Here is a 26,826-nt window from a genome sequence, read left to right as displayed (position 1 = left end):
AAAAAAAAAAAATTCAATCAACAATTGCGCTCAGCTCTTCAAAGCAGAGTAAAAAAATTCAAACAGGATATTATTAAACATTGAATCTGAAGTATATGCTTTGGATAAAAGAATATATCGTATATGAACATGGAACGAATACATACTGGCATCACTGACAATGAGAATGATAAATTTCATCAAAATATTACTATATATATTTTATAGCACATGGGGTTAGGAAAGACGTCGCAGTTATGGTACATAGTCTGAGTCCGAATCAGAGTCCAAGGGATCTTCTCTGTCTTCATATGCAATAGGTCTCGGGAAGATGTATAACTCTTGATTATTTTCCATAAAGTTGATAAGATTTTTAATCTTATGATAAGTACCAGGATTTTGGAAGACCTTCAACTGCCAAGACTGTGTATCAGCAACAGGGATTTGTAAGTGGAATTCTTTGGTCAACGGGCAGGCTGTAGCGTAGTGGATGACCGTGCCCTCCCCGCCACATTTGCATTTCTCAGTCTGTCGATGAAACCTCGCCATATATGCTGGGAAAGGACCATGTTCAGAAAAGAATATAACCATTTCTCTGGTCCATTTCCCATATTTGTATCTAGCTGTGGGGAGGAGGGCATATATTTTCCTGCCCACTTTGCGTTCTGTCTGCCATCGATTTTGCCACTTCTGCATCATTTCCTCAGATAATATGTTTTTTGCCCACGACGTAGGGAAGAGCAGCGAAAAATCAGACGTCACTCTTGCAGTCGCAGCTTTTGCAAGTTGGTCTGCCTGTTCATTCCCATATGTTCCTGCGTGAGCTTTCACCCAATTGAGACTGATTTGAGGATTGGCACACAGAACCTTTCTGATTTGCCTAGCGATGAGGTGTTGAGACAGGGGATCCCTGATTGAATGGAGTGATGAAAGTGAGTCTGTGAAGATAGATGTTCTCTTCTGGAATTCTTCCGCTTTCTTAATAGCCATAAGTAAAGCAAAGAGTTCGGCTTGGAATACCGTGTTATTGGTATTCAATTTACAAGTCCATCTGTAGAAGATGTCATCTTTCTGAAGGATAGTAAACGCCGCTGCAACTCCATTTTCCGTCTTTGAACCATCGGTATAGATGTCGAAATAGGATTTTTTAAACAGTTCCGTGTCAGTCGGGTCTGTAGATATTTGTCTATCATCAGGATATTCTGCCGGGTGTCTCGTCCATCCGGTGATTTTCCTTTGGAGTTGAGTGTGACTGATGTGAGTTGCATCATGTAGTTGGATATTGCGTTTGTTCCGAAGTGCCCCTATTTTAGCTTCGTACTCCACGATATATCTTAGTGGAGGCAGACCAGCCAAGATTTGCAGGGCGTTTGTTGGTGACGTCGAGTAAGCTTTGAGGATGTACAATAAGCAACCACGTTGAATAGAATCAAGACGTCTACCCTGTTCCTCCGTTAATGTGATACCCCAGGCTGGGGCACCATATGCGATGATCCTCTCAGCCACTGTCATATATAGAATTCTTCGCATTGACGTGGTGATGCCCCATTCCTTTCCGGTAGAGCACCATAATCTTGGCATGAGGGCATTAATTTTCGTCGAAATTGCAGCTATATGGCTATACCAATTGAGTTTGTCATCAAATGTCACCCCGAGAATCTTGATATTAGATCGTTTTTTGATGAAATTGTCGCCAATTTTTACCGATGGTGGTCTTTTGGAAGAGAGCCACAAAAAGTTGGTTTTATCCATAGCAATGCTGAGTCCATGTTGGTCTAACCAATGATGGATTTCATTCAGCACATATGTGGCTAGTCTACCTGTGCCTTCTACCGTAGGGCCCGAGGCCATTACCGTAATGTCATCGGCGTAGGCCTGGACCCTGACATTCTTCGGCCACCTCTTAACGAGGAGATCATTAAGAAATAAGTTCCAAAGTAGTGGCCCAGAACACGATCCTTGAGGGCATCCCCTTGTCATTCTATGTCGAGCTGTTCCTAATGGTGTCTGGATCTGTACTATCCTGTGTTGGAGCATGCTTATCAGGATATTGGCTAGATTAGATGGTATGGGCAGATTAAGCAATTTTTCCCTGATAATATTATGATTGATGTGATCGAAAGCCCCCTGGATGTCCAGGGTAATTATTATGACGTTATGTTTTTTAATTCTTTGATTTTTGATCTCTGTGACAATGTCCATGAGAGCTTGTTCTGCCGAACTCCCATGGCGAAATCCATATTGAAGGGGGCAGATGACATTAGATTTTTCCAAGAAGAAGATAACTCTCTGGCAAATGACTTTTTCGAACAATTTACCCAATGTTGATAACAACCAGTTCGGCTTCCGTGAGATGCACTTTGCCTATTCCAAGAATATGTGGTCCCTTTAAGACTTCGTCTACAGAACGTTGTAATACCAACGGGATTGTACTAGCCTTGACCCAAGGATTTGACTCCGTTTTAGTAGACAACTCATTTTCAGAAAAGTTGTTTTCCCCATTTCTATCTCTTCCTCGTTCTAAAACTACGTTATTTCCTACGCTGCCTAGAAGGGGGAAATCTCGAAGCGAAGGTAGAGAACCCCCTTATTTAGTTGCGAGAGTTATCAATATTATTTTACTGTTTACAAAAATGATTGTTAAAATTTTGAAGCAAACTTCACAATTCAATTAATATTATTTTTTATAAAATATTAATCAATATCATGTCATGTTGATTTTTACGTAACAAATTAATTAAAATCCAGTTACTGATTTTAACAGTTTTACTTGATAGATGGCAGAACGTGTTGTAGTTCATTGATATTTCTCACATGTAATACAGGGCGATTCTAAATTCATGGGCCAAAAAGAGGTGATGCACAGGACACCTAAACGTGCATTTTTGATTACAAAATGCGGGTTCGAATCGCACTAGTAAAGACGGTAGAGGGAGTTTTCACAGAGTACACTGCAGCATTTCACCAAAAGCAAATATCATATTTTTCAGGCGGATATGCTGCAATATGTGCTCTCAACAACTCGAGGTGCATATGCACCTTGAAAGTTCAGAATTCTTTAAAGGAGAAATTCCATAATCGGTGGAAATTCAGAATTTATGAAATAAATAATTGCAGAATGATTTCTTTGTAAATGAAAACGTAAAATTCTTGAATTATTTCTTTCTAGTTGAAAATGCAGATTTCCATTCATGAAAATCAGAATAAATAAAATAAATTATTCTTACCGTAAGTTTACGGGGCACGAGCACACCTGTCGTGCATTCTCTCTCCCCCTCCCCCCCCCCCCCGCGGGCAGCTCTGCTTTTGCAATAGATTTATAGTGTGAAAAAAGTTCCTGGAGCCCAGGGCAAGAGCCCTCTCGGTCCCCACCCATGGAGGAAGGGGGTTCATGTTGGGTCTCTTCGTTAAGTTATAAACGAGTGTGTTCAAATTGATTTCACAATTCAATACGTATTTTGCACTCTAATAAGAAGCCGCGTAGTCTCGACGGTGTCTAAGACTTAATACATCTTATTCGGAGAAACACCAGAAGTCATTATATCTTCCTGTATAGGACTATTAAGGCAGGGCCGTATTCATCGACGGTTTAAACCATAGTTTTCCAACCTTTTTTGTCCCATCGCCCCCTTCTTCAGAAATGTTTTTCTCCCATCGCCCCCATCGCAATCTAACCCATAGGATCCTATGTTATACCCGTAGCTTCTACCGCCTCCAAGGGGCGTCGTGTTAACGCCCACGTTGGGAATCACTGGTATAAACTGTAGTCACAATTTTTGGAAAAGAGATCAACATAGATTGGTTAAAAACCTGAATTTAACCAATCCGTGTCAATCTCTTATCAAAAAATTGTGATTATAGTTTAAACCATGTCAGTGAATACCGCCCTAAGCAACGTATAACCGAAAAGACGGGCCGGCGTTGATGAGAGACAATTTATACCCAAGTCTTTTATACTCCAAGTATTACAGGACTTCCGTCCTGTGTACTCCTGGATTATCCACTATCTCGGTGATATTTCACGAACCATCGGACTCTTCAGGAACGTACCTCAACAAGGCTATGATCACAGTGCCAAGGGACGCTATTTAGCGCGCACGGACGCTAGTGCTCGTCTTCGGATGGAATCCAGAACTTTCGGAAGATTATGATGTAGGTTTTATAGTTGATTTTTTTTTTCGTATATTATGATCCGCCCATTGGCAAACATTATTACGTGTGAATCTATATACAATTTATATGTAATATTTTTATTTATTATCTTGAAGGTATTTAATAAAATTTCCAGACACACCCATCTTCCGGAAACGCTTCGATATCTCACTGAGGTATGAAGCGGGTCTTCAAAAGTCAAAGTCTCGACGGTATAGAGAACCCATGGTGCTTCTATTATTCAATTCCACATTCAAGAAACACCCCCCCCCCCCTAAGGTTAATTGGCATTGCGTGTTTCAACACATTGGCAAACAGGGCACGTGCCCAGGCCCCGAATGGCATTTCCTTTCGATATTTTGATTTTTTTACAAAAATATTTAGTAATATTTTTTCAAATTTTTTATCATCTAGAGATGCACGGACATCCAGGATTCTCTTCCACTGCACGCCTCTGCCTTAAAAAACGGTATATATAAGGGACCATAAGCGTAAACTTATATCCAGCCCATGGGTTCAAGGCCCTCTCCTCCTCCCCCAGTATATATTTGCCACCATCTCCATAATACCAATAGAAATATGTATTATGTTTGAGCCCTCTCAATATTTCCAGTAATTTTACGCCTATGTAAAGGCTTCTCCCTCACCAAAAAAAAAGAAGTCACATTTGCCTAGAGCTTAAATTTATGTGGAACAGGCTCTGTTTATTGAAAGAGATAACAGGAGTCGACAACAGAGTTTTTCGAGTGGCTGTGGTGGCCATTGTTGTTGTCCATCATCACCTGTATCTCTATAGTCAGACTATTCAAAATTCAATAACAACGTGCCTCTATTTTATTTTCGGAATTCGGATTCTGTGATATAGCGTTGCTTTAGTTAAGTATCAACTCGAAAGCGCCCAAAATTATTGGCTGTTCTTCCCCCTACTATGTAAGTATATCTGTACGTCCTCCCTCCTTCTTTTAGTGTAGAACTATGTGTTGGGTAGTGATGTTTCGAAGTCAACAGTCGAGTAAACACCCGCAATGCTGCGCAGCGGGTGGTGAGTCACATTGTAAGGTTTTCCGTGGATCGAAGCGGTGTAGTGCTGTGGGTAGGTATAGAATAGATACCCCCTAGCCTATAGATACCTGGCTATAGAAATACTGTGCGATCCTTGTTGCAATTCTGTTAATTTTCGATAGTACTATCCAAGAGGACCGCAGTTAGCAGGATATTTATGGGAAGGGGTTGTCTCGGAATTGGCCTTCCCTATAGGGGGTTCGTGGTGCATTGACTTTCGCTGCAAGGGAGGCGGGGTCCGCGATATCCAAAAGGTTGGGAAACACTTCCCCATGGAAAGGGGACCAATTTGTATATGACCATTAGGGCAACGTATCCGGAGGTTAATGAGGACTAGTATAAGCGAGCCGTGGACCTGTAACCATCAAGTTACGGACCCGCTGGTTAATGACAGCTGGAGAGGTATATTGTCATCAAGGAACAGCCCGTAGTTAAGTGAGGGATAGGGTAAGATAAGGCACCTGAAGAGGCAGGCGAACTCATTGCCCTCGATCTTGGAACAGCAAATCGGTCAGTTTTTTGGTTCAAAGTGAATCTAATCGTCAAAAAAAACAGGATAGGGAACAGTGGTTGGCTATATAGGGTAATACTGACATCAAAGATAGCGGACACGTCAGTCTGGGGTTTCAAGGAGCCCCAGGATAAGAGAGCCTATCGATGTATAGCTGACCAACAAATATGTGGGCATGGATATTAAGGGGACCCACAGGTAAATTTGGGGAAGGCCTCGGATAAGAGAAGTGCGTTCAATTAAATAGGATCAAGTTAAGGAAGCCACTGATAAATTGGGATAGGATAATTCCCGGCTCGATAAGAGAGCCAATGTAAATTATTTCTGGGCCAAGGGAGACGCCAATGGCGTATTTACAGTGGACTCACCGAGCTATAGCCCAGGGCGGCAAGTTCGGTGGAGAGGAATGAGTGGTCAAGAAAATTAGTGAAATTAGAGAAGGGCAGCAAAATTTGTTCAGCCCACAGGTTGTAAAATTACAAATCCATCTCTGCAGAGAGTGACTAGGTCAGTGAGCGACAAAAAGAGAGACTTGGAGAGTCTGAGAGCATGGGAGTGACTAAAACAGTACGCAAGCATGTGTAGGACCAAACGAGTAACTTAGAGATACAAGCGTATTTACAGGGGTCGGAGGGCAATTGGGTTATAATAGTGCGGGGCAGCCAATTGGAAAAATGAGTGGGCAAAAAATTAGATAATTTTTTTTTATTGGACCAGAAGGGTGGCAAAACCGTAAATACGCCTCTAGGAAACGCCAGACGCAAAAGTTTAAGAACCATTGGGTCAACTTATTTATCCGAGAATAATTTATGTTTATACCATAATATGAGTACGTTTCCGACTGCAGCAAATGAAAGAGGAACCAGGAAAGACCATGAACGGAGGTTCGGATTTTGTGCAGTCCGACAAGTCGGCGTGTTCGGACAACATGATGGCGCTGTCGATCCCCAGCTCCCAGAAATCCGATCGCAAGAATTACGTGAAGAACGAGCATTTCGCTCGGCTCGGCACTTACGCGGAGCTGCTGTGGCAGCACAACCTCATGACCGATGTCAGGCTGAAGGTCAACGAGTACACGTTCAATGCCCACAAGGCTGTGCTGGCTTGCTACAGTCCTTACCTCAAGAAGAAGTTCGACAAAAATCCGAGGACCGAAGTGGTGAGTGGTAACATTTTTTTATCACGCTTGAATCACACAACCCATCCGCGAGTCTTCAGGACCGTTAAGAACGTAACTGAGTGCTTTCAAATGCAGTGGAACCTCTCAAGAACGAGCACCCATGAGACCTAGAATTTTCGTCCTCTAACGGGAAGCGCCCGTTTATATACAGGATGTTTCAAATTATTTGCACAGAGGATATCTACAATCGCTGACTTTAGAAATATACTTTCAATCACAAAAAGTTTACAAATGACGGAAAATTACTTGAAGTGTCAAAATTTGTTTGAGGAGTAATGTACAGTCGACCCCCCATTGTAACGCCACCATCCGTCCCAAAGCACTTTGGCGTTATAACGAGTTGTGTGTACTCCTACTGTTTTTCAGGTCAACTTGACAGGAATAAAAGCGAACGTGCTCCGGATACTGCTGGATTACATGTACACGGGTGAGCTGAGGATGAATTGCCAGTCATTCCCCGATCTTTTCCGCGGGGCGAAACGCCTCAAGATGAGGGAAGTGCTTGACATTTGTATTGAGGTAGAGTATATTATTACTCAATGAACAAAATCGGGCGACCCTTCAGATCACAATCACCTTAACCACTTACGTGACTTGCCCGAGTCAGACACGGGCATCCGCTTCTTCCTCAAATTGAATCTTTGTAATCTTTGCCCGTAGCGAGCGCTAGAAGAGTAAACATTTAAGTAAATCTGCACAAACGATATGGCTACATGAAAAAGCAATATAATGATATCTGGATACATAATCTTGTAATCTAATTACAAATAAATACAAATAGAAATACTTTACAAGGCCACAACAGACAAAATGCCCAACGAGGTGGCTGAGAAAAAGATGCCCATAACAAATATGGATGTCATATATTTCAAAAATACAGAAACCCAATTAAAAACACAATCCGTCTGCCAATAAGGACGCGCGTAGCTCTTCTCAGCACCCCTTCAACCAAGTCTATGTCCCTCTGTAGGTATGGTCTCCAAAACCTTACAGCATACTCCAGTCCAGGACGAACTAAGCCTCGAAAAAGCGGAAGAAGGACTTTAGGAGAACGCGAAGAGACCTTTTTGAAAATCAAACCAAGCATTCCATTCGCTTTTTTGACCATACATAGTCATACACACATAATCTTGTAATCTAATTACATAGCTACACACATAATCTAGTTCAGTTATATAATCTATCTAAAAACTAGATTTTTTATGAAGCATGTAAAAATATTCAAATAAGAGCTATTCAAAAAAAAGTATATTTCGTAAAAAGGCAAATGAATATCAAAATTTTAGGATTTGTAAATTAAAAAATAAAGTACGATTTTCTGTAATATTGTCGACTTATATTCGTTTCCGTTCGGTTATTTCCAGAAACTGCGCAGCGCCACGATTTCCAGCTTCTTCTACCTGTACGTTTCGGCGACCAGGCTGAACCTGCACGAAAAGAGCCAGAAAGCGAACGCCCTACTGCTCGAGAACTTCGAGCACTGCATCAGGGCCGAGGAGTTCCTGACCATGTCTTGCGATCAGATCTGTGACCTGCTCAGCGCTGACGCGATGGCCGTCCGAAGGCAAGAAAGCGTCTTTAGTCGTGATTGTTTAGCGATCATTGTTTTCAGTTTCAAGAATGAGCGCGTCTCCAATACGTTAGAGGTTCTCACGAATATTAACGTGGAGGCGCGTCTGGTCTTTCAGTTGTAAGAATGCAAGCAACACAGGCCTACCCCACGATACAATTATTCAATCATTACACTTCACTCATAGTTAGAAAAAACTGGTGGCAGCACTACACATAACAAGCATTACACAGAAACTTCACGTCAGGTTTCACTACACGTACCCGCACATTCCAACATGCACCAATTCGTTAGTGTTTATGAGGTTTAATTCGTTTCGTTATGAGGAATATGGACGAGGTAGGCCTACATGTATGGTTTAGTAGTAGTTGTAAGAATGCGAACCGATCTCTCCCGTTAAAAAGTCTCGCCACAGAGAGCAACGGGCCTACACAACAATACAATTATTCAATCATTACACTTCACTCATAGTTGGAAAAATTGATGACAGATAGAAGCACTACACACAACAAGCATAACACAGAAACAAACTTCACGTCAGGTCTACAATACATACACAAACATTCCAACTTGCACCAATTCGTTAAAAGTTCCGCAGAGGAATATAGGTGAGGCGCATGTGTGGTTCAGTAGCAGTAGTTGTAAGATGCTCGTCTTCCACTATGGAGGTTATCGACAAGGTACACGGGCTCGAACCAGGGCATAGAACATCAGAAGCAAGTTCTTTACCTACCGATCCTGGGACGATCACCCCGATAGTGGCCTCTATCATTTTCCACCACCCAACTCCAATGGTTGGAAATTGCCGTATGGCGATATGTGACCGGAATTGGTGTGCGATAAAGTAGTGTCGTTAATTATGGCCCTGCATTTAATTCTAAGCATCCGCCCAAGATGGTTCGGTACATTCTGTGTATGAATAGATTATGCTATGCAGGACCGCCCTTGCCAGATGCGTTTCAATCAATTCGTTGCGCCGAAAATATTTAGGACTCACCTCACCTTTCCCACCCCCCCCCCGATTTTATACATTTTGTAGGGAAGGGAAATCAACATCCACTATTTCAGAATATACAGTAATGTTGAGAAATATCCATGTAGTAAAATTGTTAAAAACACACACTTAAATGTGAATTAGCATGAAAAAATTGACGAAAATTCAGCACTGAACATAATTTTAAACTGATCAGGGAAAACAAGTCCCAAAACTAATGAAATTTTAGCATTGATGAATTTAAAATAATTTTGAAAGCAATGATTCTCCAGCACCAATAGAAATGACGAATTAATGAAAGAAATAATTCTCCAGAGTAGATGAAAATTTGGAACTAATGAAAAAATTATTCCAGAATTGATGAAAATTCAGAACTAATGAAAGAAAAAATTCCAAACGTGATGTAAAAAATAATTCCAGAATTGATGAAAGAAATATACATATATATATATACAGTTCCATAATTTTCATAGAATTTACGATATGAAAAATTCTATAATTGAAGAAAACTCGGAACAAAATCGCAAGAAAAATTTAAGAATTGGCGGAAACTTCTAATAATTAGCGGCGAGTGCAGGCCCAGTGTGCGATCGCACCTGCCGCGCACTCCCAAGTGCGGCTCTGATGCGATGTGTTTTGTATTCGCAGGGAGATGGTGGTATTCATGGCCGCTTTGAAATGGTTGACTCAGAACCGCGACAGCAGAGAGAACCGCGACAAGTACGCGTTGCGGATCTTCAGTTGCGTCCGCTTCCCTCTGATGACGCAGTTGGAGATCCTACACTGTTTCAAGCCACCGATGGGGAAACATCTCATGATCAATCCGGACGTGGTCAAGATGCTTCAACAGGCTCTGTGGTGGGTCTTTAATGTATTAGTTATTCCAATGAAAAACTAGTAAATGCATCGAACACACTGATGAATTTTTTATCTCTCTCTTCCCATACAGTTACGCAACTGCCAAACAAAATGGGCTGGAAAAGTTTTTCCCGGAGTACAGCTGCAAGCCGAGGAAACACACCCTCGAAGGAGAAATATCAATGCTCTGGGTACGTACTAATATCGATATTATTGCTTGCGAAATTGTGTGGCCACCGCTCTAAACTACTACTACTTAACCAAACATGCACCTCGTACACATTCCTCTACGGAATTTCTAACGAATCGGCACATGCCGGAATGTGTGGTGTATGCTTGGCCCTAATAAATTTATGTTGCGCTTGTCCATGCTGCCATCTGGCTTCCATTTTCTGAAGCAGAGATGGGAATGCTTGAATTTTCATGTTTAGTCAGCATCGTGCTGTAGGCCTGACTGCTCTCTGCGGAGAGACTTTTTCAAAGGGGAGACCGGCTCACATTCGTGCCTCGAAGCTGGAAAACCGCAGAAAACCAACTTCAGCCTACCACAACTGCACCGTCAACGGGGTTCAAACCTGGATCCTCAGGACGATCGTCCAGCACGATGCCCACAGGACCGCTCTAAACTGCAATGGAGTGGCTACTGCCAGAAGCGTATTTACTGGGGGAACTATAACTCAGGGCGGAAAGTTCGGAGAGGTGGCAAATTTGAGGAATGATTGGGCAAGATATTAGTAGAAAGGAAGAAGGGTGATAAAGTTTGTATAGTCCACAGGTGTTAAAATCATAAACCCGCCCCTGCCTAGAGCAGTGATTAGCACACACACAACCTTTAGAAGAACGCTGCACGGTTTCATTTATTTTTGTCAGCAGAGGCGTATTTATAGGGCTTATGGGGGCGGCAAATTTAGGAAACGAGTGGCCGGGAAAATGAGTAGAATGTTAGTGACAATCTATGAATGACCAAAAGAATGACGTGCATCGTGTCAGCATGTGACCAAAAGATTGACCCAAAGAATATGTGGGTATGTCAGTTAGCGAAAGAGCGACCTAGAGTGTGTGCAAGGATGTGAATGACCAAAAGAGTGAACTATAGAGCGTGTGAGTATGGAAGTGGCGAAAAGGACGACCTAGAGAGCAAAGGATCAGATCAGTGAGCTACCGAAAGAGTAACCTAGGGAATAGGAAAACACGAGAGTGATCAAAACAGCGTTCAAGGACGTGAATGACCAAAAGAGTGACGTAGAGAGTGTGGGGGGGGGGGCAAGAGAGTACGCAAGCATGTGAGTGTAAATCGAAGAATTTGTAAAATGTGAGTGTTATCTCTCTCTCTCTCTCTCTCGAGCTACGATAGTAAAAATTGTTAAATAGGAGTTCATAATATCGAGGTCCAATTTTAGAATTCATCTAATGGGTGTTATTTCGGGCGTGTTTGAAAAATTTAGTTAAATCAGAGTTCGTTATATCCGGTTCAGAGTCTGTTCACAAGTACAGTCATCTAAACAATCTTACCATCAATGGGACCACTTTACCACATTTACCAATATGAATAGGTTATTATGCATAACAATGGGCAAATGTGATGAATTAGTACGATTTATCATGTCTACCAACGAAGCTTGGGTATTATAGGCAGGGCAGCGGAGCTTTGTCGGCCGGGCAAGCACTCATTTTGGCGCCCCCGTGTAACGTAGAAGGAGCAGTAAAAGGGTGAATTCGGTGCCCACTCCAGTCCAGTGCCCGGGGCACCGGACCAACACTAGTAGCTGGTATTGACCAGACCAGCGTGCTCTTCCTCAGTGGCGGCTCATTATACATTACCGCCAGTGAAAATACTAATTTTTGTAGCATTTATCAAATTTACTAACGACGTTTTCGGTATCATGAAATAGTGATAAGTTTATGGAAATTTATCTAACTAACCAAAGCCGTTGGTGATTATGCATCGTGAACGTTTATTATGTATAATAACCAGATTTGGCACATTTACCGTAACTTGTAAGAATTTCGTAGGTGTTTGAAGTTCAGTGAGAATTCAGCATAGCAAGGACCTCAACCTTTTGGAGAGTGCGGGCCACTTCATTGGTTCGAAGTGACCTGTAAATGTACCGCAGGCCACTTAAGCAATTTGAAGCTGCGCTATGAGTCCTTCAAGTGATCCGGAACTGTTCCGCAAATCAATCAGGTGGTCTATAAATATGTCGCGGATCACTCAAGTGATCTAGGAATGTGCCGCGGGTGACTTGATTGATCCGAAAATGTGTCGCGGGCCACTTAAGCTCTCTGGAACGTCACTCAAGTGATCTGGATCGGCACCGCAGGTCATCAAAGTGATCTGTAAATGTGCCGCGAGTCATCCAAGTGATCTGCAACTGCACCGTGAATCACTAAGTGATCAACAAATATACTGCGGGTCACTTAAGTGATATGGGAATGCCCCTCGGGCCACCTAAGTAACATGGAACTGCACCGTGGGTCAGTTGATTGATCTGATGTGTCGCTTGGCTCATTTTAACAAAAATTGTTTTGAGGTCACGGGCCACATCAGATCACTCCGAGGGCCGTATTTGGTCCGGGGGACATAGATTGAGCTACAGGTAAGTTGTTGCCAAAGCCCGAAGTTGACCATTTCGTGAACTGGCCGGCTCAATGTCCGAAATTCGACTTTGGCTGACCCCTATATGCCGATCGCTATACATCCCTATATATGGACAAGATATCGATATTCAAATTATTTTGATTGTTAGGATTGTCGTAGAAAACCATAACAATTATGGTAATTATAAATGTCCATAATTATCACAAAATATACGCCAACTAGGTGATGACTCCGAATCATAGGGATCAATATATATGGGCCGGCCAGAGAGAAAGCCCGAATTTCGGGCATTGGCCAAGCCAACTGGGCTGGCCAGTTCTCGAAGTGGCCAACTTCGGGCTTTTGCAGTAACAGTTATACTGCGAAGTCGGGAGAAACGGAAGATTATATACAATACTTTTCTCTGATGAATTTCATTTGCATTTCTGAAAGTTAATATATTGTATATTTTATATACAGGAGCTGAATTCTGATGAGAGCGACGCCCAACTCGTGAGGAACGAGTTCATGGCGACCTGAACATTCGGTCGCGACGTCCCTGTCTCAAGGGTTCCTGGAACTTTCGTCTCACAAATTTGAGAACCAATAAAATTTCGAAACGACGAATCGCATTGTATGTTGGTGAAATCATTTTTGTAAGAAATTTCATTTCTTGTAGTTTGAAGCAGGGGTTTAATGTAATAAATAATAGATTATGTATCAGAGTGGGGGAAAAAAACACAAAAACACTCATGTAAATAAAGAAATGTATGTATGTAAAAAGTGGAGAAAACAAAATTTTTTTTTTTCCTAGAGAAAATTAAACATAATTTCGGGAACCGGAAAAGGAGGACAAAAAGGCGAATTTTTTCCGAAACATAGGAGGACTCTTGAAATTACATCAAAAAGGAGGACGGTTGATATCCGTACGCTAAATAGAAGTGAAAAAATATACAGTATATATCACACACAAAAATTCCAATTCTGGGACTTCCCCCCCCCCTATTAATTATGGATTTTTATCAATTTTGGGATTTTTTCCTCTTATTAATTTTCTGGAATTTTTTGTTATTAATTTTCTGGAATTTTTTGTTATTAATTTTTTCTGGAATTTTTTGTTATTAATTTTCTGGAATTTTTTGTTATTAATTTTTTCTGGAATTTTTTGTTATTAATTTTCTGGAATTTTTTGTTATTAATTTTCTCGGATTTTATTTCCTGATCAATTATGCGACATTTTCTCTCATTAATAATGGATTTTTATTATTTCTGTCATTTTTTTTCTTTGATAAATTCAGAATTTCATTCAATTCTGGATATTTTTCCTCTCATTAAATTCTAGAATTTTTTCTCATTTCTGGAGCATTTTGGCTGATTAATTACGAATTTTTACTAACTCTGTGATTTTTTCCATGATTGTTCTAGAATTTTCTTTAATTCTGCATAATTTCCTCTCATTAATTATTATATTTTTTCTAATTAATTCTGGGATTTTTTCTCATTAATTCTGGGATTTTTTCTCATTAATTCTGGGATTTTTCCCTTCCATCAATTGTGGGATATTTTGTCTCATTAATTATGGATTTTTATTAACTCTGTCATTTTTTCTTTAATTCAGAATTTCCTTCAATTCTGGAATTTTTCTCCTAATTCTGGAATTTTTCTCCTAATTCTGGGATTTTTCTCCTAATTCTGGGATTTTTCTCCTAATTCTGGGATTTTTACTTGTAATTCTGAGATTTTTCCTCTCATTGATTTTTATCAATTCTTTTTTTTTTCTCTCTCTCTCAATTTTTTGCTATTATTCAGAATATATGAATTCCTTCTATGAATTTCCTTCAATTCTAGATATTTTCCTCTCATTAATTCTGAGTTGTTTTTCTGTTATTTATTCTTGAAATATTTCTCTCATTAATTCTCTGATTTTTTCCTATATAATGGACTTTTATCATTTCTGAGGCATTTTGTCTCAATAATTATGAATTTTTATCAACTCTGTGATTTTTTTCTATGACTGTTTCAGAATTTTTTTCTATGACTGTTTCAGAATTTTCTTCAATTCTATAATTTTTCCCTCTCATCAATTGTGGGACACTTCATCTCATTAGTTATGAATTTTTATCAACTCTGTCATTTTTTTCTATGACTGTTTCAGAATTTTTTTCTATGACTGTTTCAGAATTTTTTTCTATGACTGTTTCAGAATTTTTTTCTATGACTGTTTCAGAATTTTTTTCTATGACTGTTTCAGAATTTTTTTCTATGACTGTTTCAGAATTTTTTTCTATGACTGTTTCAGAATTTTTTTCTATGACTGTTTCAGAATTTTTTTCTATGACTGTTTCAGAATTTTTTTCTATGACTGTTTCAGAATTTTCTTCAATTCTATAATTTTTCCCTCTCATCAATTGTGGGACACTTCATCTCATTAGTTATGAATTTTTATCAACTCTGTGATTTTTTTCTATGACTGTTTCAGAATTTTTTTCTATGACTGTTTCAGAATTTTCTTCAATTCTATAATTTTTCCCTCTCATCAATTGTGGGACACTTCATCTCATTAGTTATGAATTTTTATCAACTCTGTCATTTTTTTCTATGACTGTTTCAGAATTTTTTTCTATGACTGTTTCAGAATTTTCTTCAATTCTATAATTTTTCCCTCTCATCAATTGTGGGACACTTCATCTCATTAGTTATGAATTTTTATCAACTCTGTCATTTTTTTCTTTAAATCACAATTTCCTTCAATATTATCCTCTCATTAATTCTGGGATTTTTTTTCTCATTAATTCTGGGATTTTTTTTCTCATTAATTCTGGGGGTTTTTCCCCTCTCATTAACCTTTTAACGGCCAATGTTCCCAATCAAAAAACATCGATTTTATTAAACAGACAAAAATATTTCTATTTTTACGAAATCACTTTATTTTTCCCCAAATGTGTGAAATCCCGAACTCTATTTACAAAACAAAATTTCAACATAATGAGAAGGGAGATGGGGGGGGGGGTGGAGGTGATATCTATTTTTTTCAAACTGCCTATTTCAAGATAGAATAAAATTTAAAATTTTTGTTTTTAATTTTAATGTTGTCTCAATAGACATATGGGCAAGCCCAGAAAACATACAGAGAAATTTTTTTTTCTTTAATATTTTGACTGATATGTCTAAACTCAAAAATCACATGAAAAAATTTTAAAAATCAGTCTAAATCTTAATTCGGCCGGTAAAAGATCAGTTCTGGGATTTTTTCCCTCTCATATTAATTCTGAGATTTTTTCATTTCATTAATTATGGATTTTATCGACTATGATTTTTTTTTCTTTCATTAATTCAGAATTTCTTTCAATTCTGAGTATTTTCCTGTGGCAAACAACAACAAAAAAATAACACTCAAAATATAAAAAACTTTTGAGGGATATATAAAAAAAAGTCACCCTCCTTGCTCCAGGTGAAGTAATAAAACTAACCAGACGGTGGGCACAAATCCTTAAAAGCGAGGAGAGACGGATCGTTATTTTTCTTTATTTTCTTGCTCCAACTCATGTCTGTGCTAAACCATTATGTCAAAATGTCGAGAAATTTCAAGTCGCAGACTATTGTATTGGTTTTTGGGCCGTCATCATCCTACTCCCTCTTTCCGCCTAGTCTTAATTTCTGAAGGGGGAAAACCAATGGACGGCAACATTAAATAAGCTTGACAACTGTAGGAGCGACGTATTAATTTTTGCAGATTATGACAATTCTACTGCTGCCGCTGTGGTGGTGGAGTGGTTATAGTGACGGACTCGCGATGCGAGGATCCGGGTTCGAACCCCACAGTGGTGGTCGGCTGAAGTTGGTTTTCTGTGGTTCCCAACTTCAAGGCGCAAATGCGAGCCGATCTCCCCGTTAAAAAGTCTCGCCACAGAGAGCAACAGTCCTACAACGATAAATCATTCAATCATAACACTTCACTCATAGTTAGAAAAACTGGTCGCAGATGGCAGCACTACACATAACAAGCATTACAGAGAAACAAAAAACTTCATGTCAGGTTTCACTACACGTACACGCACATTCCCGCATGTACCGATTCGTTGGGGGGGGGTGGGTGTGGGCGGGGTGCATGTGTGGTGTAGCAGTAGTAGGTAGGGCCTCCAAAAATGGCTCGGGTATCCATGATGTTCTTAAGTCAGCCACCTCGTTGGGCAATTTGCCTGTTGTGGCGTTGTATTTGTACTTCACAAACGTCTACTATATCATTAATATTTGCCACTCTCTTTGTTGACAGCTTATCGGGTGTGAGTTCGCATATAACCTTTTCATAACTAAAGCCCGGATTATACGTAAATAAATGCTTGCACATGCACTTGCAAGCTTTGACTTTTTTTCAGTATTAATGCACACAAACGCATAAAATTGAAGAATTTCAGAATAAAGGGCATATTTTCTTCACATTTGCCAACATTTTTAAACACAAGCAACATCAATGATCGAATCCATCATCCTAGGCTGGAGAGAGGGAGAGAGAGCTGGAGATTATACATAATTACCGGTGAATGTGAAGAACAAAATTCGTATAACTTGAAAAAAGGGTTGGAACTGTGCATGATAGCTGGTGATTATAGATAATAACCGAATTTTTAAAATTTCCGTTGCACATATAGCGGCTCTGTTTTAGTTGGGGGAAAAATTATTTGTGGTGGTGGTGGAGCTTTCCTTTTTTCGGGAGAAAAGTGATGCCATCTATTTTGAAAATTGGGGAAAATTACGTCATCAAGGGTGCGCGTGCAGTCATCCTCCTTTCTCAGTTTTCGAATCTGGTAACCGTACTTGTGCATTGCACGAATCCTTTCTCTACGGTGATAATTGCGCTCGTGTGGCATCGTCCTAAATGCTTGGTCAGCCGGGACAAGTGAACATTTTGGCCCCTCCTTGCAATGTTGAAGGTGAGGTTGTAGGGTGAAATTCGCGCCTTCTGTGATTCAGCGCGAAGGGGCACCCACCTACCCCTTTACAGTTGCGGCCAAGCTTCAGGATAATATGAAAAAGACAGTCCGAAAAACACACGCACAACTCTGGAAGAAGAAAACTGCAACATCCCTTTTAAGGATACTATTGTTTCAACAATTTAATGCCATGTTCTGAAGGTGGGGGCGGGTGTTGTTACGTTTCCTATTCAAAGCAAGCAGGATCCAAACAGCACTGACTGCTGATTTGTAGTGACGCCATCTGCTGTATAAATTAGTTGAAGTAACGTTAAAATGGGGGCGCGCGTGCAGACGTCCTCCTTTTTCAGTTTTTGGACCAGGTAACCCTATACATGAAAAGAAGCGTTGAACTTACGTTCATGCTGTCACCTATTGAATAAAAACTAAACTATTCATTATAATTCAAGTAGAATAAATGGTTCGTTCTAAACTTTCAAAAATATTCTATAAACTGCTGCAGTTGATCAGAATTTTTAATTAATTATCTTATGTTGCGAAAAATTATTAACCACAAAGTAGTTATCTATTATAAAAGTTAAAGTTTTATAAAATAATTTTCACTACCTAATTTGATTTATTTCTTTCGTAAATCTATTATCTAAACAGCAGTAAACCTACAGTGGAAAAGTTTGAGATCTGTACAGTACTTTTTATAATTACTCAAACGTTTAAATTGCTTATATCTCAAAACTGCAATTTTGGACTTGGTTACTTCTGAAGGCCGACGATATATTGTTCATTTTTCTGCTGCACACCGGTGTAAATATCATACGCTAAAAATAATGCCGGTTTTTTTATGTTTGCCGCAGAATTTCAGCAATCAATTTTTTATGTGGTGAATGTGAGAAGATTTGAACTTGAAACTGACGAGCAATATTATTTAACGGTTACATGAAATTATTTTAAATTATCATTAAATCAAATATCTAAATTCATTCTCATTAATTGATTGTGTCGCATTTGAATAATACGCAAAATAAATGTCAATAGGGCTTAAAAGAGACGGAATTTGTTTCATTTTCGTTTCCCCTCGTGGCGGAGATAATCACAGATGTTGGCAATTTTCCAACTGAAAGAAGGCCCCGTGTCTACACGCAGCTTGAGGGTTCTTTTTTTTTTATCCCGTGCCAAGTCACTCACTAATGAGTGACGTCAATGGCCAGAGCCACACAAACACGGCTTGACGACCCAGATAACGGGCAAGTCGTTTCACAACGGGAAGTTTGTTCGCCTTCCTTTCCGAATGTATAGTGAATAACACAACGCGAGGATTATGTCGTGGCGTTCGCGATTATCTCTGGCGATGGGCGTCTTCAAGCGTCGGCCCATGCTCAGCAATGTCGTTTCGTTCGGCGCCCTGTACGTCTCGGCAGAAGCGACCCAGCAGTTCATCGACAGCCGTTTCAGAACGGATTCGCGACAGCCTTTCAAACTGGACTATGGTGCCCTGGGTCGGTACGCGGTCATCAGTTCGACGGCCATCGGTCCCGGATTGTTCGTTTGGTACAGGTTCTTGGACAGGATGCTGCCGTCACGTGCGATGCGCCAAGTTGCCGCCAAGGTCGTCAGTGATCAGCTGGTCAGCTCTCCAGCTTGCATAGCCGTCTTCTTCGTCGGTGAGTCTGGATCTTGGGGGGGTTCTTTTCAGCCGCGACCCATTTGTCTACTTCTAATTTTAAAATTCTGATCAAAAATATATTATTTTCATTAACAAAAATATGTTTGGTTTTCGAAATTAGTGGAATCAGTCGATGGTGTCGCAGTAGGTTGACCAACACAGGGCCTCCCTGAAAAAACAGGAGGGGGTGTTCAATTTATGGAAAGCTATGACGAATTATGAAATTATTCCTTTGATAAATTCTGAATTTTCATTATTTTTCTAATTAATTTTTGATTATTTTTTATTAGTTTTAGAATTATTTTTCATTAATTTTAGAATTATTTCTCATTAATTTTAGAATTATTTCTCATTAACTTTAGAATTATTTCTCATTAATTTTAGAATTGCAGTATTTCTGATGAGTTTTAGAATTTTTACATTCAAATTATTTAACATTAGTTTTATGTAATTTCTCACATTTTTTACAATTATTTTTCATTATATACAACTCTAGAACTATTTCTTTCATTAAATTTATGTTCTTCAGTAATACTAGAATTATTTCATGAATTTTCAGATACCTTTTATTAATTTTAGAATAATTTTTCATTAATTCTAGAATAATTTTTCATTAATTCTAGAATAATTTTTCATTAATTCTAGAATAACTTTTCATTAATTCTAGAATTACTTCTCATTATTTTATAATATTTCTTCATTGATTTTATAATAATTTTTCATGAATTTCAGAATTATTTTTCTCATGGAATTATTTTTCTCTTCATCAAATCTGGAACTATATACAGCAGGAGTGCACAACTTTTTCAGTCTGGTTTGGGCACCGTTTTCGCCATCCCGATAATTCCATGAAAAAATGTCGCGTCTTTTCCCGTATTTAAACGAGACTAAGTCAAGTTTGTTTCTTTAATGCAAAAATTGGGGTTGAGATTATTTTCCAAACTTATAATTTTTTTATGATAATCATAATAACAAATAATATTGCAAAACTTTTTCTTATTTCATGAATTACATCCTCTGCGTTTTCCTGCATCATTTTATTCCCGATATTTGGCAATTTCGCAGTGATTTCCGTCTAACTGGCCGTTTTGCTTCCCTTTGCGCGTCTACCCCGTTACAATGACGAAAGACGGGAATGAATTATCATGTAGGCTATAGTATATTATATAGTTAGTAACGGACTCGGATAATCGCGGGGATCCGGATTCAAACCCCACCGTCGCCACAGTGGTGGTCGGCTGAAGTTGGTTTTCTGTGGTTCCCAACTTCGAGGCGCAAATGCGAGCCGATCTCCCCGTTATGAAGTCCCACCACGGAGAGCAACAGACCTACAAACAGTACAAATATTCAGTCACTACACTTCGCTCATTTCACTTCTGAAACATAGATAGCAGCACTGAAAAATCATACACAACACTACACTAGATACGCGCTCAGACTGTTAGGTTCCGACACATCTCACTTGGTAGTAAATTGCCCATGGCGATAGACCTGAGTTGTGCTCGGTTTGGAAGAAAGAAAAATAAAGTATATCATATAGTACGATTTATCATGTTTACCAATGACGTGGCGCTTAGGTATTATGCATAATCTCCGGAAAAACTGGTTAATTTAAGGAAATTTGTCAAACTAACCAAAATTTTGGGTGATTATGCATAAGAACCCGATTTATCACATTTATCGTGATACATTGATATAATGTATTTACAATGTAATACATTCATGTTCAATGTGCGCTGTAATACATTCAAGCATGCTTTTGAATGCGAGTAAAAAGTAATGATGAAAATTTTCCTTTTCTGTTTATTCCTCAGGCATGAACTTACTTGAGGGCAAAGAAGACCTCTTCAAAGAACTCAGGGAGAAATTCGTGAGTACGTACGCGGTAAGTACACCGATACCTATGTATGTATTTATATTTCTGTTCCATAATTGCTCCCGAAAATCATGGTATCGAATCTAATTATCACGACCCCCCCCCCCCATGCAGAGTCGCCCTTAGGAGAGGGTTGCGATCGCCCCTCGCCAGGCAATTCCAAACAAGATTTGAAAAAAATATCATTGTAGATGTATTTTTATTATCGATTATATATCGTTGTAGCGATGTTTTGCTGCATATACAAATGCCGTATCGTATGCAGGATGTTTAATAAAGATCTCTTACCATAATCTTTTCTCAAGGGAGGTGCACAAAATTTTTCGGGGGGGGGGGGCAGGGGAGACACGAACATTTTTTAAATTGAAATGAACAATACACATTAAGAGACTGAGGTGACATTACGTTGTTCCATAATTAAAAATTTGAAATATTTATTAAACTTCAAAACAATTAATCCATCCTTATATCCTGTGACTTCGGTTGTTATATTGGAATTCAATGAAAACAAAAAGCAAATTCACATTACGGAAAGAATCATATTAAAAGCCGCCCAAATTATAGGCTAATAAAGCCAAGATAATCTCACCAAAAAAAAGTCACTCAAAATATAAGAAAAACGCACAACACTCATCCACCATCATCCTCTGCCCTTGGGAGGAAAACTCTAATATTTTAATTTATTACATGTTTTAATTGAATTTTGGGTCGGTCCGGCCGGGGTAAGCCGGACCTCTCTATTCTAAAAGTTCCCGCCAAGATGTGTGTGATATCTCTAGATTTAGAGCAATCTGACTGCTATTTTCTGATTGGTCAATAGGGGTCATGTGTCAGTTCTTTCATCAAAGCGTACGAACGAGACAGAAAATAGAATGTTTATAATGTGACGGCAGTCGCCAAGTGAAAAATACAACAAGTCGGTATATGAACTTCTAAAAGCTTTCGCCAAAGATGAGAAGTAAAGACAGGCCTCAGCCAAGAGGCAAAAGAAGAAAGAAAGTGTTCAATTCTATGATTCATTAAAAGGAATTAAAAATACGTACGAACCATCTTTTTCCGGTCATTTTCTCACATTTCGGGAGGAGGGGGACAAGACCCCCCCCCCTCCTCCGCTGAATGAATGAACGCCAGGGTCTCTACCACCGGACTTATCCCGTTGCCGAGATCTCTTCCAGCCCAGCTTCGTGGCAGAGTCTGGAACAAAGTGTGTATGTGCACCTAACAGTCTGAGTGTGTAGCTAGTGTTGTGTATGATGTTTCAGTGCTGCCATCTATACTTCAAATTGTGAGTGAAGTGTAATGATTGAATATTTGTAACGTTGTAGGCCTGTTGCTCTCTGTGGCGAGACTTTTTAACGGGGAGATCGGCTCGCATTCGTGCCTTGAAGTTGGGAACCACAGAAAACCAACTTCAGCCGACCACCACTGTGGGGTTCGAACCCGGATCCTCGCATCGCGAGTCCGTCACTATAACCACTCGACCACCACACCGGCTCCCCCCCCCCTCCGCTACGCCCTTGACTAGAGCCCAGATTATATGCACTAAAAGCGTCAATATATGTTCTAAAAATATGCAAATATGTACTTAAAAATACAAAAATATGCACTTGAAATACCAAAATGTGCATTAGAAATCTTGAAAAATTTAAAAATTCCGAAATATGTATAAAAAATGAGAAAATGTGCATTAAAAATCACCATGCAAAAAAAGATGTGTTTTAAAATGCATCTTTTCTATTTCTTAGTACATATGTATATAATATTCATTTACAAAAAAAATATCCCCTCATATATATATATATATACCGCATATGCAAATATCTTCTACATATTTTTATTCAGGCATTTTTTAATTTTCAGTTTGTTGTAACTGCTCACAATAATGAAAATAGCAATGTCAAAAGAATTCCGATACTAGTTCTGAAAAATATTTAACACTTTGACATATCTCTAGAAATAGCCTTACAATAAAACGGTTAATATTCGTAAAATCCTTTAAAATTATGTAATAATTCACTAAATTTCACCTGCAGGGTAAAACCATTTAAAAATGTTATGAAAATATTGTGAACAATATTTGTTTGAAAAAGTATATTAAAAAAAATTGAGTGAACTTGAATAAACCTTCAAAAATATGCACTAAAATTCTTTGATTTTATGGATTTATATGCATTAATGCTAAAAAAAAGCCAAAATATGCTTATGCACATGCCAATATGAGCTTGTTTCCCAGTAATGTTTCGATATGGTTGGTTCCTAATTGTTTTGTTAGCTTTCTTCACATTTTATCAAACATTTTTAAACATACGCAACATCACTGATCGAATCCATCATTCTAGACCGAAATTTGAGCATAATTTCCGGTAAATTTGAATAATTTATTGACGATTTATCATATTTACCAATACTAGCTGGGGATTACACATAATCACCGATAAATGTGAAAAAACAAAAACTAAAAAAACTTATAAAAATGGTTGGTAACTATGCATAATAACCGGATTTATTAAATTCCCGGAACATATATGGCTAGGGTTACCAACCGTCCTCCTTTTTGATGTCATTATCAAGCGTCCTCCTACGTCTCGTTTGCCCTCCTTTTTAAAGGTTTCCGGAATTTTTTTTTTTTTTCCTGAGCAAATTTTTTTTCCCACATTGATGTAAGTGATTGTGTTTTTTCCCCATACACATTTACCAATAGCCGTCGAAATTCCCAGAATTTTTTCCTGTTTCTGCTTTTTTGTAGCAGTTCTGTTTTAGAGTCGGGAAAAATTATTGTTGTGGCTGGTTTTTCTTATATTGGTCGAATTAGTGGCGCCATCTATTGTGAAAATTAGATCAACTGTTACATATCTTAGATTCTTAATTTTTTGTAAATTTTCAAAAAAACATGCATTGAAAACAGCTTGGGCGCATGATAAAATACCAGGACACAAATGTAATTGCATAAAAATTGATTATTTTTTTAAAATTTTAAATAAGATGTTGAGTCAAGGAACTTTCAACCTTCTTTTGCACCATTTCATGAATCTTGAAGTTTCCTTTATTTTTAATCAATTTTCATTCAATTACACTGATGTAATTGTATATATTATGCGCGCAAGTTGTTATAATGCATTTCTTTTGAAAATGTACATATTATTAAGTATCTAAAATTTGTAAAACGTTATACCAGCATATGGTAACACATACAATTAAGAGCATGCGTGAAAGTTTATTAGCAGTTTTAATTATATTTCTATTAGAGCATAGTTTTTCATCACGTCAAATGGTACGAGACCCCTTATAATATGAGTGTGTTTTTGTGTTTTTTTTAATTTCTGATTTGACCAAAAGCCATCGAAATTCCGAGAATTGTTTTCTTTTTTAACGAATTTTTTTTTTAGTCAAGAAAAATTATTACGGCCGATTTATGAGTCAGTGTAGTGGCGCCATCTGTTGTGGAAATTTGAGGAAGTCCCGTTTCTAGCGGTGCGCGTAGGAATGTCCTTGTCTCATTTTTAGAATCTGGGAATCTATGATGCATGGTATGCAGCGCTATCGAGTGAAGATATTTTTTTAGTTTTGACGTATTTTTATTATTTACGTTGGGAAAAATAAAAATTAATTTCTTATTTGGATGTTTCTCTGGCAGCGAATTTTCCGTAAGCCAAAGTGTTCATAAAAATAAATAGCTGTCTAATTTTTATCTCTTATTAACTATATAGGCCTACAACGCCTTGCGAACTTAATGACATATCTAAGTTCTACATGGTTTATGGGAAATTTACGGCAACAATTCACCGCTAGGAAAATACTCTGCTAGAAAATTCACAGACAACAATTCGTTGTTCAAAAATTCAAAAATTATAATTCAAAATCAATAATTCAGTTAATCAATAGTACAATTATTAATCTAAAAATTTACTGTTTATAAGGACACCTTGTACCCAAAAACCCAATTAGAAAGTTGTTGCCCTGTCTCTACTGAAGTCAATATACAAGGTACATAGCAAACGGGTATGGCATTTTACTGGCGAACCATTGATCCTAGAGTTATACTTCCAGATAGTAAATGTTTCCGAATAACGTGTAGTATTCAGGTCTCATTCATGCTTCAAGGGGTTGTAATTATTAAAATTACAAATTAACTTTTTATAATTTTTAATAACTTTTTCCCCCGTGTGCTCGACAACCCAATTAGAAAGTTGTTGGTGTCTCTCCTGATGCCAACAAAGAAATTTAACATGTCTAAACACACTAGAGCGCTGTGGTGGCGGGTTGGTAAGACAAGAAGCCAGAGATGGGAAGAGTGCATGGGTTCAAACTCACCTACAGGAAAACTACAGACTTTTATAAGCCACGTCGTTGGGCATTTTGCCTGTTATATTTGAATTCGGTGAGATATTCAAATTCAATTCGAAAAACTGAGGAAATTTGGAGAAAAACAGCGTTATATATATATGCTGGTAAAATGGTTTTTCCAAATTTACAGCTGTTTTTTTTTTTTTTTCAATTTTCCATCGTTTTTCGAATATCTCAGTGAATAATGAAGATGCATGTTCCTAATGCACTTAGAAACATGGAATGTTTTTGTTGACATCAAGAGAAACAGGGCAAAAACTTTTTAATCGGGTTGTGGGGCAGACGGGGACTGTATACAAAGTTAACTTTTTTATTTTAATAACTATACAAAACCCTTCGAAATATGAATGACATATCTGAGTACTGCACGTTATTTAGATACTTTTTCTAATTGGAAGTATGCCTCTAGGATCAACAGTTCGCCAATATGATGCCATACACACTGTTTCTACGCACCCTGTATAGTGTATATAGTGAAAGGTATTTAAAATGGTATTGGTATTTTTTACGGTATTTATAAAAATCAATTCTATTTCTAACGTAGGTAAGCTGTTGCTTCTGGCCGACGATCCAAGCCATCAATTTCGGTCTGATGCCAGCTCACACGAGAGTAGCTTTCGTCGGTGCAGCTTCGTTCGTTTGGTGCAACGTGCTCTGCCTGTTCAAGAGACGACAAGTCGATGACATCGCCACATCATCTGAATCATCGACGCATTCCTAGTCGATGAGACATTCTCCTGGTGTCTCCGTCTTATCTCCCCATTCGACAGGATTTCCTATATTCTTCTCATTACAATGACAAAGACGATGGAGGCGGACAATGAAGCAGACATCAATTACATGGAAACGAGATCTGCACGTTAATTGTTTTTTTTCTTCTTGTGCCATTTTATAATCGTGCCGAATTTTCAAGACTCACAAATGCACATTCCAATTGTGATTCTACAATTTAATTGAATTTTTGTGAGTTCCTGTGTGACTGGTTAGTCTTTACATTACACAAGGGTGATTCTGAACGCATCGTACAAACTTTGAGAGGTGATAAAGCACACTTATTCGAATATTTTATGTTCAAAAATTCATGAGTGGTGCATATAGGATGTAGCCTAGCTTCCCAGGGCCATATAACAG

The 26,826-nt window shown here is 38.5% G+C and overlaps 3 protein-coding genes across 3 annotated transcripts; 2 read left to right on the top strand and 1 right to left on the bottom strand.

The window, feature by feature from the left end:
• Positions 1-234: 234 nt before the first annotated feature.
• Positions 235-2,181, bottom strand: LOC149067520 (uncharacterized). The gene has a single exon (XM_089252621.1). It carries the CDS (start codon positions 2,179-2,181, stop codon positions 235-237), a length of 1,947 nt encoding a protein of 648 aa, XP_089108747.1.
• Positions 2,182-6,554: 4,373 nt separating this feature from the next.
• On the top strand, positions 6,555-13,424 carry LOC149067519 (actin-binding protein IPP-like). Its single transcript, XM_089252620.1, has 6 exons — positions 6,555-6,863; positions 7,251-7,403; positions 8,249-8,448; positions 10,097-10,306; positions 10,398-10,497; positions 13,365-13,424. The coding sequence occupies exons 1-6, from the start codon at positions 6,555-6,557 to the stop codon at positions 13,422-13,424; spliced, it is 1,032 nt and encodes a 343-aa protein (XP_089108746.1).
• Positions 13,425-19,029: 5,605 nt separating this feature from the next.
• LOC149067518 (mpv17-like protein) lies at positions 19,030-26,550 on the top strand. Its single transcript, XM_089252655.1, has 3 exons — positions 19,030-19,473; positions 21,290-21,360; positions 26,240-26,550. The coding sequence occupies exons 1-3, from the start codon at positions 19,131-19,133 to the stop codon at positions 26,414-26,416; spliced, it is 591 nt and encodes a 196-aa protein (XP_089108781.1). The 5' UTR covers positions 19,030-19,130; the 3' UTR covers positions 26,417-26,550.
• The last annotated feature ends 276 nt before the right edge of the window (positions 26,551-26,826 follow it).

This window comes from Pholcus phalangioides, unplaced genomic scaffold, assembly GCF_987345545.1.
Source record: "Pholcus phalangioides strain wild (caught in Gottingen) unplaced genomic scaffold, Ppha-v1.0 ptg000030l_1, whole genome shotgun sequence".
Lineage (NCBI taxonomy): Eukaryota > Metazoa > Arthropoda > Arachnida > Araneae > Pholcidae > Pholcus > Pholcus phalangioides.
This window is presented reverse-complemented; position numbering and strand designations above follow the sequence as displayed.